At 37.9% G+C, this 14,091-nt stretch overlaps 1 protein-coding gene across 2 annotated transcripts in view; it reads left to right on the top strand.

Annotated features, from left to right (window-relative positions):
• LOC149795147 (TATA box-binding protein-associated factor RNA polymerase I subunit B-like) overlaps positions 1 to 11,862 on the top strand; it is a 72,449-nt gene extending 60,587 nt beyond the window's left edge. For both annotated transcript variants that reach the window (XM_089964869.1, XM_089964868.1), the window contains exon 15: positions 7,535 to 11,862. In XM_089964869.1, coding sequence (XP_089820995.1) covers positions 7,535 to 8,532 — 998 coding nt within the window. In that variant the 3' untranslated portion in view covers positions 8,533 to 11,862. The remainder of the gene's footprint in view (positions 1 to 7,534) is intronic.
• Positions 11,863 to 14,091: the final 2,229 nt, after the last annotated feature.

Here is a 14,091-nt window from a genome sequence, read left to right as displayed (position 1 = left end):
ATGGATTCGATGGCCAACCTTTATTAGCAGAGCCAATAAACCTGATACTGCATGGATTCGATGGCCAACCTTTATTAGCAGAGCCAATAAACCTGATACCACATGGATTCGATGGCCAACCTTTATTAGCAGAGCCAATAAACGTGATACTGCATGGATTCAATGGCCAGCCTTTATTAGCAGAGCCAGTAAACCTGATACTGCATGGATTCAATGGCCAACCTTTATTAGCAGAACCAATAAACCTGATACCGCATGGATTCGATGGCCAACCTTTATTAGCAGAGCCAATAAACCTGATACCACATGTATTCAATTTCCAACCTTTTCAGCAGAACCAGTAAACCTGATATCGCATGGATTCGATGGCCAAACTTTATTAGCAGAACCAGTAAACCTGATACCGCATGTATTCAATTTCCAACCTTTTCAGCAGATTCAATAAACCTGATACCACATGGATTTGATGGTCAACCTTTCTCAGCAGAACCAATAAACCTGATACCGCATGGATTCAGTGGCCAACCTTTATTAGCAGAACCAATAAACCTGATACCGCATGGATTTAGTGGCCAACCTTTATTAGCAGAACCAATAAACCTGATACCGCATGGATTCAGTGGCCAACCTTTATTAGCAGAACGAATAAACCTGGCACCGCATGGATTTGATGGTCACCCTTTCTCAGCAGAACCAGTAAACCTGATACCGCATGGATTCGATGGCCATCCTTTATTAGCAGAACCAATAAACCTGATACCACATGGATTCGATGGCCAACCTTTCTCAGCAGAACCAATAAACCTGATACCACATTGATTTGATGGTCAACCTTTCTCAGCAGAACCAGTAAACCTGATGCCGCATGGATTCAGTGGCCAACCTTTATCATCAGAACCAATAAACTTGATACCACATGGATCTGATGGCCAACCTTTCTCAGCAGAACCAATAAACCTGATACCACATGGATTTGATGGTCAACCTTTCTCAGCAGAAACAATAAACCTGATGCCGCATGGATTCAAAGGCCAACCTTTATCATCAGAACTAATAAACTTGATATCGCATGGATTTGATGGCCAACCTTTCTCAGCAGAACCAATAAACCTGATACCACATGTATTTGATGGCCAACCTTTCTCAGCAGAACCAGTAAACCTGATACCACATGTATTTGATGGCCAACCTTTCTCAGCAGAACCAATAAACCTGATACCGCATGGATTCAGTGGCCATCCTTTATTAGCAGAACCAGTAAACCTGATACTGCATGGATTCAATGGCCAACCTTTCTTAGCAAAACCAATAAACCTGATACCACATGGATTTGATGGTCAACCTTTCTCAACAGAACCAATAAACCTGATACCACATGGATTCAGTGGCCAGCCTTTATCAACAGAACCAATAAACCTGATACTGCATGGATTGAATGGCCAGCCTTTCTCAGCAGAACCAATAAACCTGATACCACATGGATTCGATGGCCAACCATTCTCAGCAGAACTAATAAACCTGATACCACATGGATTTGATGGTCAACCTTTCTCAACAGAACCAATAAACCTGATACTGCATGGATTCAGTGGCCAATCTTTCTCAGCAGAACCAATAAACCTGATACCACATGGATTCTATGGCCAACCTTTCTTAGCATCATTTGAGCAAGATCGAGATCAAAGCAAGCCTACTCAGAAATTATATCCCACATCAGATGGACCAGTTTTCTGGATCAAATATCCCTATCCCATCCTAACACAAAAAGCTGAGCAACATCATGCTAGAAAAATAACACATGACTGGATTCTGACATATGTCTCACATAGCAACAGGTCATCACTACAGATGATGTTACCATTTATGCCTACCCCAAACCACACAGGTACTTTCATGGATCAGCATCCCAAGTGTAGTGCCATAGGTCACTTAATTTACCCGGTGCCCAGCTCAATGCTTCAGTACACATGGGCTATGGATTCACTGTTCTCTGAAGCCTTTGCCACTCAAAGAGGGTAATTCTTTAGTGATTGTTTGAAAGTAACTGTCCAAGTCAGGATGTTCTCTGAGCATTGTGGTCAGCCCCTTACGACAATCTACGCCAGCTTCGTCTCTCAGATTGCATTGGAGCTCCATCACCTTTGCTTGATCTCACTAAAACAAAAGAAGACCTCTACCTTTTGAGCGTCAATTGAGGAAGTCATTTCTTGTTACCAAAGAGTTTTGTCCTCTTCCTTTTCCTTCAACACCCTAGTCTCAAGGTCTGACATCAGTTGATTTAGTAATCACAAGGTTCCCATGCAGGTTTGGAAATCTGGAGCAGGTCTAAAATTTGAAAATTGCATTTCCAGGTCTTAAAAATATATGGAAAAATTGAAATATGACTAGAAAATCATGAAAACGTCCTAAATTTCCATTTTTACAACCATTTTAGCTGGAAATCAGTTATGTGACTGCTCCTGTGCATTGGGGAGAAGTTCTAATATATGGATTTGAAAGAAGGTCTGGCAATTTTTATCTTTCTGGTTTGGAAAAGGTCTGGAATCTTTTGTTAAATTTGTGGCTGGAACCCTGTAATTAGGAAGAACCAACCAGCATTCAAACTCCTACCACAGTCTGGGTGAGTTGCTGACAGGTGTCAAGATACTCATCTTTTCCCAGCCATCAGATTTTAGTAGGAGGCTTTTTAAATCCCAACTCAGCTTTCGTTGACTGGAAGGTGCTTAATGACACAGAACACATTGGCTCAGGCACTGATGAGGGTTTGTCAGGTAAGCAACAAAAGGAGGAAAAGAATGGCTCCAAGGACGTAGCAGGCATGCGAGCAGTCCTACTGATCCTATATCCATAGAAGACCCAGTTTTCAAGAACAAAAGTGGAAAAGATGCGGTGATAAGATGATAGTTTTTGCCCTATTTTCTCTCCATGACAGCCTCCCTCTTAAAAGAAATGGCTCTATTTTCATGCCTTCCTTGTCAGATATCTGTGTGGAGGGAGGGCTCCTATTATTCACTGTCAAATGGAAAGCATGATAATAAGTTGACAGAGGGCCTCAGTATCAAATTAAGTGCACCCCTTTCCTTGTTCCAAGGTCCCTTCAACTAAAAACCTCCCCAGAGTTAGTTCATGGCAGATGTTTTGCATTAAAATCATGGGGTCTTTATTGGAGATTGATCCTGGTTCCAAGGCTAATGACACTTTTTGACCAGTCATAGACCTAATTACCTTCACATTTCATTCAGTCCCCGTGGTTTAAAATGGAAACTCCAAGATGGGTTTAAAATGCCATTCAAGCAGGAGACTTCCAAATCAATACAGAACTGCAAGATGTGTACTTATATATATTGATTCACAAACTTCCAGGAAGCTCTTGCAGTTGCTTTCAGGTAGACAGTTTACCAATTCAGGGCACTCCCTTTCAGACTCAGCATTATTCCCTGAGTCTTCACATGTTTTATGATAGGATCATGGCCCATTTCAAGACCACCACCACAGCTGTGCAATCTGACTACCTGGACAACATTTTTAAAAACACCATGGGAGTTATATCTTGAAGCAAAACATGATAACCCTTGTTACTCTCCTTCTCAGACTTGAATTTCTTGTCAACAAGGAAAAATCCAAGCTCAAACCAACTCTGTATTTTATCCATTAAGTTATGGAGTTCAAAACATAGGTAAAGTATTTTATCCATTTAGTTATGGAGTTCAAAACATAGGTAAACAGAGTAAGTCACCTTCAGGAATGGGCATAAAAAATTAGTTCTGTGGTGGCTCCAATTATTATATGGGACAGTCTCTCAGCCCAAGAATTTCAACACCTGCAAGGTTTGGTCAATGTGGCATCATTCTAGTTGTACTTTTTATGAGACTATCACAAATCATTTTGTTGTCCCAGTGGTAGCTTAGACTTTGCCCCTTGGATCAACATATAATAGTTTCTACATATTTGATGTTCCAACACAGAAGATGCATCTTCGCTAATCAAGGTTCCGATAACCCTATCTACAACTTGGCAGATTGAATAGCTATATTGGTGCTTTGTCCTAGTGGCATCTATTGGATTTCATGTGTTGCCTCCCTTAAAATATAATGCCAATTAACCAATAGTATGGTGCATTGTACATTGGCTGAAAATGGTGGTGGCAATTGTCCTTAAAAGGAAACTTTGTAAATTTAACATCAAAAGTATGACTACGTAGAAGAGTGATGCCATTACAGGTGTATTTGAGTGAAAAGTGTTTGTGCAAACACGGACCGGCACTTGAAAATGGCTTATTTATTAGTCTGTTCAAGTTGCATGCTCCCCTTGTCTCCATCACGTAGAAACAGTGTTAAGATTTGAACAACTTCATTTTGACTGGATGCGGTGGCTTGCTGCCGCATTCAATGAAATTCACAGACCCCAAGCACAGAAATATCTGTTCAATATACCAAGGTGTAGATAGGGTTATCAGAACCTTGGCTAGCAAAGATGCAGAAGATGGGACAGCCTCAGTTGGCTGACACTGAGTGTTCCGTTGCAGGTGCAACATCTGTTGGTCATGGTGTATACAGATTTGAGCACAGAGGACTGTGGTACACCTCTCATACCATCATTCCATGAAGCCAGTGGAGTGTGGCCAACTCAGGATCATCTTTTGCATGTCAACATGCTCGAGATGAAAGCCATACTGAAAGCATTTCATGGGTTGTTAGAGAAACTACATGGAAGGGGCATTCTCATCCTGTCCAACAACCCTGTGGTGAATTATCTCAGAAAGTAAGGGGAACCAAGTTCACAAACCATTGCATTGTTGTTTAGGATTTTCCAAAGTGGTGCCTTAAGTGACAAATCCACATACACGTGGTGTCATATACCTGATCATAATACACGGAGTGTGCATACACTCTGCTCCAGTAGTAACTGAAGCATTCACATGATTTAGTGTTGGTCCCTGTAAGAAGGAGAAATCACCATAACTGCCACCTTTGTGGACAGGTAACTTGGTTTCTTAGTTAAAAATTTAGCCTGGGATACAGATTATTAAGAAAAATATTTTGTTAGAAGAAAAAGGTTTTTCTTTTCGGACTGATGGTATCTTATTCCAGAGTCTGCTGTTTTTTCTCACACCTTCTCACAGAAACATGTGCAGCTTTTGGCTAATAGTATTAAATGTAAAACCGAAAATATGATGACTATTGGGACCTCATTACATGTACACAAAATAACACCTTAGGTGATGGGGCATAACTACTGTTATGGAAAGTTTCTCTCCTGAGGTAAAAATAGTAGAGAACTGGTTGAAGAGGAAACATCCAAAGACTGTTGGTTTCGTGGAAACCGTGCCCTAAGCCTTACAGTTGGTACAATCAGCAAACATCTGTGCATTTAATAAACTGAGTTTATAATATTTCATTTAGTGATCTGTCAGAGATACTCAAGGAATTCCATCCATTTCAAATACTAATTTTAACTCATTATCCCTGCTTGTCTCATTTATGCACCATCAGGTTGTACCCTGCTTCTGCCATGCATCCAACCTCTATAACAAATTGATGGTATTCAGAAAAGGAGAAAGGTGTAGTTTACATTGATATAAAATAAAGAAGACTTTCTATTCACATTAAAAGATACAAAGGAAAAACATACATTTTTAGACCGGATTTCTTTTGGATCAAAACTGCCACTTTCAGAACTGGAGTTTGCCCTTAGATCTAAAGCAGACTAGTCAGAACTGCACACAGATGAAAATTTGAAAGAAGTAGGATAAGTTTGAGATATCGGGTAAGAAAAGGGTTATGGAAAATTGTGGGTCCAATAAGCAGCAAAAGTCAAATTTTCCTGCATCTGCACACCAGTTGATGAGTCCCTTGCAAAGCTAGCAGGTGCAAAATATTTCACCAAACTTGATGCAAACTCAGGCTTTTGGCAAATAAACCTTTTGAAAGATTCACGCCACCTTGCAACTTTCTTTACTCTATTTGCTAGGTTTTATTTTAACACCTTCCATTCAGAATCAGTTCTGCACCTGAATTTTTTCAGAAAAGGATGTTGGAAACTCTAGAGCAACATTGCAGAACACTCTTTCTTATGGATGGTATTCATGAAGAAAGACTAGAAAGAGTCATGTAATCAATTGAAACTGCTGGTGTCACTTTGAAAACTGAAAAGTGTGAATTTTCAAGGTCATCGTTTAGGTTTCTTGGCATGTTGTTGATAAAAATGGTTACCGACCTGATCCTGAAAAAATGTCAAAGCTATAACGCATTGGAAACTCTGAAATGTGTAACAGATAAATGCCAGTTTCTCAGTATGGCAAATCAGCCTGGCAGATTTAGTCCAAATTTGGCAGAAAAATCAAAACGTTTACATGAGCTTTTGGAAAGTAAAAAATTTTGGACTTGGGGTCTACGTCAAGAACAAGCATTTACAGATATCAAGCAAGAAATGATATCTTTGGTACATTATGATCCAGATAGAAAAACAGTTGTATCTACAGATTCATCTTCATTTGGACTTGGTGCTGTGCTGTGGCAGAAACACAGTAGCACTCTGAGATCGGTAACGTTCACATTGTGAGATATGTCAGAAACTGAGCAATGCTGCACTCAGATAAAAAAAGAGGCTTTGGCAATCACTGGGGCATGTGAATGCTTCAAAAGCTATTTAATTATATGATTGGGTCACAATTCAAACTTGAAACTGACCATAAGCCATCAGTACCACTAATGAGAACAAAAATCTTGGGAGATTTATTCCCAAGAATTCATTGCTTCAGAATGTGTTTGATGAGATTAAACTTTTCTGGCAAAAGCTATTAACTGCCTTTGCTCTATCCAGAGCACCTTCCAAATATATTTCAAAGCAATTTCATGATACTATTCTTTGGTTTGGTGAAATAAAATTAGTATTTTGTTATCATTCAATAAATCTTACATTTGTGTCAGATGCGGGAGGTCGTGGGTTTGATCCCCGGCCAAGTCATACCAAAGACTTACAAAAATGGTACTAACATCTGCCTTGCTTGGCGCTCAGCATTAAGAGGTTAGTGTTAGGACTGGTCAGCCTAGTGTCAGGATAATGTGACTGGGTGGGACATCATGGTACATGTCTGTGGCATGATGCCCCAGTGCTAGATGTCACTATAAACTGTCACACTGCAGACATCATAGCGATATGACTGGAAAATAGTTAAAGCTACATTAAAAATCCAAATCACACACACACACACATACATTTGTGTCCATTTCAATTGAACTTTATGAAATTTATCATGTAATTTCAATATTTTGCTCACTAAGGCTCGCAGAAGATACAAATTATCAGACTTGTTTCATAACTTTAATTTTTGATGAGTACTTGTGTAAGATTCTATTTATACTGCTAATCATATTCTATAGAGGTTGTAAAGAGATTTTGCCCCAATCACAAGTTTTTATGTATGACCCATTTTCATGCCCAGTCATATTATAGATAGAAGCTACATATATAGTTGACCTTGTTTATTAACATAATATTAACTTCAAATAATACCAATACTTTCTTTTTATAGGAAAGGCCAGAGAAGATACAAGGGATTTGCTTCAGAAACCATTCACCCAGCTTTCAGAGAAATGGGCAATCGATAAACAACTTAAGTATCTGTTCAGAAAAGAAACTGATGTAATAGAGAAGCAGACGGAGAACAGTGGTGATTATTATGATCCAGAATTATCATTCTTTAGGGAGTCACAGAGTAGTCAATCTGGAGATAAAAGATTAGCACACCAGTCTGAAGAAAGGAAGAAGTTGCTAAATGTACATGAATCCTGTGATCCTCTTTTAATATCTACTCTGATTGATGAAGATCCAGTTCGATTTCTTCTAGGAGAGGGAGACATATCTGGTTTAGGTTCAGATTTGAGTCAAGAACCACTTCTTCCATCATCCATGACAGATAAGTCCAAATTTTTTCAAACCAGTACACTGAAATATATTACAAACCCAGACACTTTTCTGGATAACCTTGGTAACTTGGGATTGACAAAGGTCACAATAAATAGCTGTCATGCAGATAGCTCAGAGGAAGATATTGAGTCGGATCAAGATGCTGAGGAAATTGAGAAGGGTTATGGCTCAGCAGACTTGTTCTCATCTCAAGGATTTGTAAGCAGCAAAAAGTTGAGATTAAGTAAGAGAAAAAGGTCACATAACCATTCTATTAGAGAATCTGTATGTCAGTTGATAAAATCGAAAATGCCTTCAAATGGTCAGATTATTGATAATAGACGTTATGAGGAGTTGATTGGTCTTCTCACTGTAGCACATGAAAGATTTCTTCTAAATTTTGATAAAACTGGTGAGACCATATCCCATTCCATGAAATGGCTTTTAAAGGTGTGCAGTACTTTAATTGGTTCATCCGAAGCAGAACTAGAATGTGAAGTTCGCAAGTTTGAGGTAGCCCTGATTGCAGACATGGAGGATCTAAGCAAGAGAGGTACTTTACAGCTTAGAAGAATAAAGGGTAGGAAAAATTATGTGCACAAAAGATTAAAAGCATTTACATAATTAATATTTATTCTGTTCTCATTACACATAATGCTGCATGACTAAATAGTTTCATTGAAACATATGAAGACATAAATGATGACATGAATCTAGTAGAATTTATCTCCTTGTAAACTGAACAGTCTCTTGTGTAATTGGTAGCAGTGTAAAACTGAAAGAAAACACAAAGGAGATACGATATTCATTATACCTTTGAATACTGGGGGCATGCAGATTTACACATATGATAATATGTAGTGTGTATACCCTTCCCTTAAACTAGACCGTAAAATGTACAAATCTGTGGGTGGTGCTATATAGTCGCAATGACTCATGTATACTGATTTACTATAGTCTTACATCATCATTGAATATCTTTAAACATACTTCAGTTAGCCATCAGATGAAACTACTAAGGGCTTCTGTTATTGCTATCTGAATTACAGAATACAGAAATTAACATTTGAAGGGCAAACTTCACATTTGAATGGTTTTCTCCAGAATGTGTCCTCATGCATGCCACAAGAAATTCACTGATAAAACTGCAAACTGTATTAGTAATCATGTCTAAAGAATCTACTGTTATCACATTAATAAGTACTCACATAATTTTCCAGGTTGCAATGAGAGTGGATAGAACTTGAAAATGCTGGAGCTCAACAATGAGCTCCCCGCTTTACAGAAATGGCAGATTGAACCTTGTTCTTGCACTAGTGATCATGTGACTTTTTCCTTTAAAATCAGATAGCATACTCTCAACACTAGATGGCATAATGATTCTGAAAATTAAAACAAAACAGGAGACAGAATAAGGCAGAACAATGTTCCTTGGAATTTTATATCTCCCACTGTAAAGGCAAGAGTACATATCAATAATCTTTTGCCATCCATTGGTCAATCTGTTCATGCAGCAAGTCTTATTTGTGCAACTCATCTCTCAGATTTTTACAGATTCTTTTGTTCTGTGTTTTGTTTTGTTATTAGTAGTCTTTTTTCACTAAGAAATGAAGCTGCACATGCCATTCCACAGTGAGGCTTGCATGATTTTGAAAGAGTTTTGTCCATTTTTTACTTTGAGCAATAATAGCCTTTGTCTGGGCAACTTATCTCTGTTTTTAATGAATGTCACAAGATGCTCTTAGCAGACCACAGTGAGGTGCTAATGAGTTTTCTGCCTTTTTGGCAGCAGTAATGATAAGTAGAACACATATTTTGTTTGCAATTAGTTTGACTCTCAGTTTGACAGATTGTTTTGATATTTGGTAAACTTTGAATTAGCTCCCCTTTTTTTACATAGACCAGTAAAAAAAAGATTATGAAACCTTGTATATGTATTTTGTCACTCAATTTTTAAAAATTTGTTTTAATATATATTGTGTATTTAAACCATCAGATTATGTTGTCTGTCTTCAATGGTGACTTGGATGATTATTGCAAGAGTTATGTCCCTTATGTGTTATGGCTTGGGAATAATGACCACACATTTGTCCATCCCAAGATAATTTATTGCAGTCTTCATGCAAAAGCTATCTTGATATCAACTATGATGTTTGCTTTCATTTAACTTTCACTTGTAGATTACCTTAATAGATGCTATATATCTAAAGTAAATGATTATAAAATTTTCACCCTTTTTGACTTTTTGAAAAAGATGTAGAATTTTTCTAAAATAACAAGGAATTAATTAAAAGATTTTATGTTTTTTCCAAGTAAGTTTTTTTAAAAATAAATGATGTCATTTGTATGCACACTACATCTTTTACCCGTTCATTGTTGTACCAATGATTTTCCAGCATGACAGTCAGTCAAGGGATAGTGTGCATCCTACACCTGTATCTACACAATATTGCCATCATATCGTAGACAGTAATCACTCCCTATCTCATGCATGTGTTTTCTTGAGACAATCACTTCTTACAGAATGACGGTTCTTTACCCAGGACTAGTAAATTTCAGTGTTGGGCTGTTTATAAGGAAATGTCCGTTGGACAAAGGCATTGTTTTCAAAAAAGATGGTTATCATTGATGTGTATCAACTCACCCAGATCCATGTTAATTACTTGCTTTGTGCCACAATACCTGCCAAAACAGTGATAACATTGTGTTCACACAGCTGTTCTGCTCAGCACACTGTACCTTCAGATGACAAGTCACTTGCTTTTGCATGTGTATGTGTCCTGAGATAGAGATCAGCCAATTCAAGTTTCACTCTATCCCAGTAATGAATATTATTGTGTTTATTCAGTCTTTAGACCTGAATTATTTGATTAGTAGAAACAAATTTTATGTTATCAAATTAAAAGAATTATGTGCTTTGCCTCACCTGAAACTGTCAAAAGTGTGTGATGTCCAATAATCATTATATGTTTGACTGTGTGATTTTAAGAATTGTTTCACTTTCACAAAACTTATATCATATATACTTGCTCTAAGTTGAGACCAATTGCAAACTCCACAGACCCAGATCTGCCATCACATAATGAACTGGCAGATAAGGGTCAGTGCATTTTGTTATGAGTAATCAGTAGAACAAACAATACAGACCCTGATCTGCAGGTGCATTATGCTATCAGGATCTTTGTTGTTTGCACTTTTGCTTGACTTCAGAGTGAGTAAATATGGTACATGTTGTTTTATGTTATATAACTAACACTAAAGTAATTAGTAAATCACTGTGACTTAGACTCATTTCTTTTGGAAATTTGTGCAAAATTTTGGTCAGTTTGGACTTGATCTGTGTGCATTGGTAATCAGCATGCACAATGGATTAAGTTTGAAGGATTAAGATGGATGTATGTATTTATTCTAAAGAATTTAGGCTTTGTGATACCAAATCCTTCTATAGGACATTTTGGACACCCAAACTCAAACATCTTTTGTTCCCATGTGAATAACAAGGGTATAGTCATAAACCAGATCTGTGTATGAACAATTATTGATACTGATTATTATTTATAATATAAATATGAACTATGTGTTTAATTCTGAATCTTAAATAAAAGAATAATGCACTCATTTCATCTTGAATGCTTCTAAATATTTGATTTGTGACACCGTTTACAAGCACATTCAACTATTGATTTTGATACATAATGCAAATATGCTGATTGTATGTACTATTACCATCTTCAGTGTTATTTGGACATTGTATTATAGGTTTTGATACATAATGCAAATAAGCTGATTGTATGTACTATTGCTATCTTCAATGTTATTAGGACATTGTACTGTTGTTTTTGATACATAATGCAATTAATTTGATTGTACTTTTGCCCAGGATTATTATAGAAATATGTCAATAACAATTATCCTGTGTTCAGTTTTATTTCATGAATAAAATATAAAGCTGTACTGATGTCACTTTTTACCAATTATGCTGATACCGCATATAGCCAATTATTAAAATTGCAAATACCGATTATGAGACCGATTATTTCATTATTATTTGTTTTATAACAATGACTGGTTCAGAAACGTAAACCTATTAGTGTAACGCAAGCAGGTATTTTGATGTGTGACTTATAACAAGGTTGTTTATGCGGCAAGTGAATTTGAACTTCTATACAAAAACAAATAGAAACCGGATAAGAAGTACATTGCTATTTACAGAAAGCAACGATGACGCAAACGTAAAACACGAAAAACTTTACAATAAACATGATAAAACTTATGGTTTGCCAATTCAAGATATAAATGAATGAAAATGTATTAAGCTAGTCTTTTAACTTACATTCAGTGATGCAGGTCACCATTACTAGATTTCAATCAATGACTAAAACATGTTAATAATGATAGCCCAATAACAATTAAAATTAATAATACGCATGCTTTAAGACTAAAGCTAGACGTCACTGTCCACTGGCTGCAGCTAATACTGAAAACCTAGTTGAGGTAGGTTGTATTTAAACAACAGCAACATTTCTCCCTTCTCGCCAGTAATGATCCAGGACAATCCAAAACATCTGCCCTGCGCCACTAAACGCTTGAATTTGGTGCAGACAAATAGTCTACTTAATGTGGCCAAGATGGGGAACTGAAACCTGTGAGCATTCCACCAGCCGTATATGTCTTCTTCTCGTGGCAACAGAGGGCTGGCCAGATACAATTCAAGCATCGCATCAACAGCATCATCCACATGGGTTGTTTCGTTGATGGTACAGACAGGTTCGTCACAGGCCACAGTAAAAATTCCCAGATATGCAACGTTGATGGCCCAGTGGCATTTGTTTCAGTTTCAGTTTTTCTTTTTTTGGATGGGGGTTCCTCGTGCTTGTTAGCTGATGCAACTATGATGCATTCTGTTCTAAGCCATTCTTTGAATCTGGTCACAAGTTATTCTTCGCTGATTAGGCAATGTTTGAATCACTGATCCAAGGTGGTGGCCAAGACAAGCTTCTTATCGCTGGCAATGTCAGCAAAACTTGTGTTCAGTGACGTCAACATACCATGGCGCAGTGTCTGAATACCTTGACTAGCTTATGCCCTTGAGCCAGCAACATTTGGAGCATTTTCAGCATAGGAAGAATGATGGATACTGTTGTTTGGCTATCACTTACTTCCTTGGTAATGTCTGCAAATGGACCTAACATGTCCACAATATTGTTAATCAAGACCCACTGTTGGGCTGTTAGGCTAGGCAGGTCATAGAGAGTAGCATAAGCCCCCAAGACTTGGTTTTGTTCATATTGTATGTAGAATTCCTGCATGTCCGGACATCCAGTTTTTTCTTGCTGCTCATCGAGCTGCTGTTGTGCCAGAACTTGCTGACTTTAGATCGTGAGATTGCCAAAACATCTTTGACAACTCGTTGCGACAGAATGCCATCACTGACAGCGAGCTGCATGGTGTGTGCAAAACAGCTGATGCTGTTGTTTTCAGCCAGACACATTGCTTTAACCATGTTTGCACCTCCATCATGCAGAAGAACATGGATATGAGTTTTTGGAATGTTGTATTCCTGTCATAATTTGTCCACTTTGCTCGCCAAATATTCTCCTGTGTGTGATTCATCAAGAGGCGTTGCTGCTAAAATCACCTGTTTCCCCAGAAAGTCTTCCATCAGTCAGTGTGCCGTAAGACTCAACAAGGCTATGCTGATGGATGGGTCTGACCACGTATCAGAAGTCAAACTAAGGTCAGATTGGGCAGAAACTAAATCACGCACCTTGCTTTGTATCGCCTTATGCATGTCAGGTATTAAAGATGTGGAAAAGTATTTCTGACTTTGAATTTTATAGCACGGTTCTGCCTTGGCCATCAGACATCAAAATCCAATGTCTTCAACAATGGAAAATGGTTTCATATCTACTGCCATGAACTCTGCAATAGCTTTGTGCCAACTAATAGCTCTTGGGTCGTCAGATGCGAATGGCTGCTTCTGGTCCAGCATGGCATCAATAGCCAGAGTACAGTGAGTTGCTGCAGCTGCTGAGGTTAACTGCGCTGTGTCCTTTTCTTTTTTTATCTGCCAGAAACAGGCCAAGTTTGACGATATGCTTGTAGCACAAGTGCTGGACAAGATTTGATGTCATATAGTTTTTAAGACCCTTTCCACCTCTGGAAATGCATGCTTTGCAAAGC

Source organism: Sinohyriopsis cumingii, chromosome 7 (genome assembly GCF_028554795.1).
Source record: "Sinohyriopsis cumingii isolate HCF-2022 chromosome 7, ASM2855479v2, whole genome shotgun sequence".
NCBI lineage: Eukaryota > Metazoa > Mollusca > Bivalvia > Unionida > Unionidae > Sinohyriopsis > Sinohyriopsis cumingii.
Note: the sequence above shows the minus strand (reverse complement) of the source record. Positions and strands in the feature narration are given on the sequence as shown.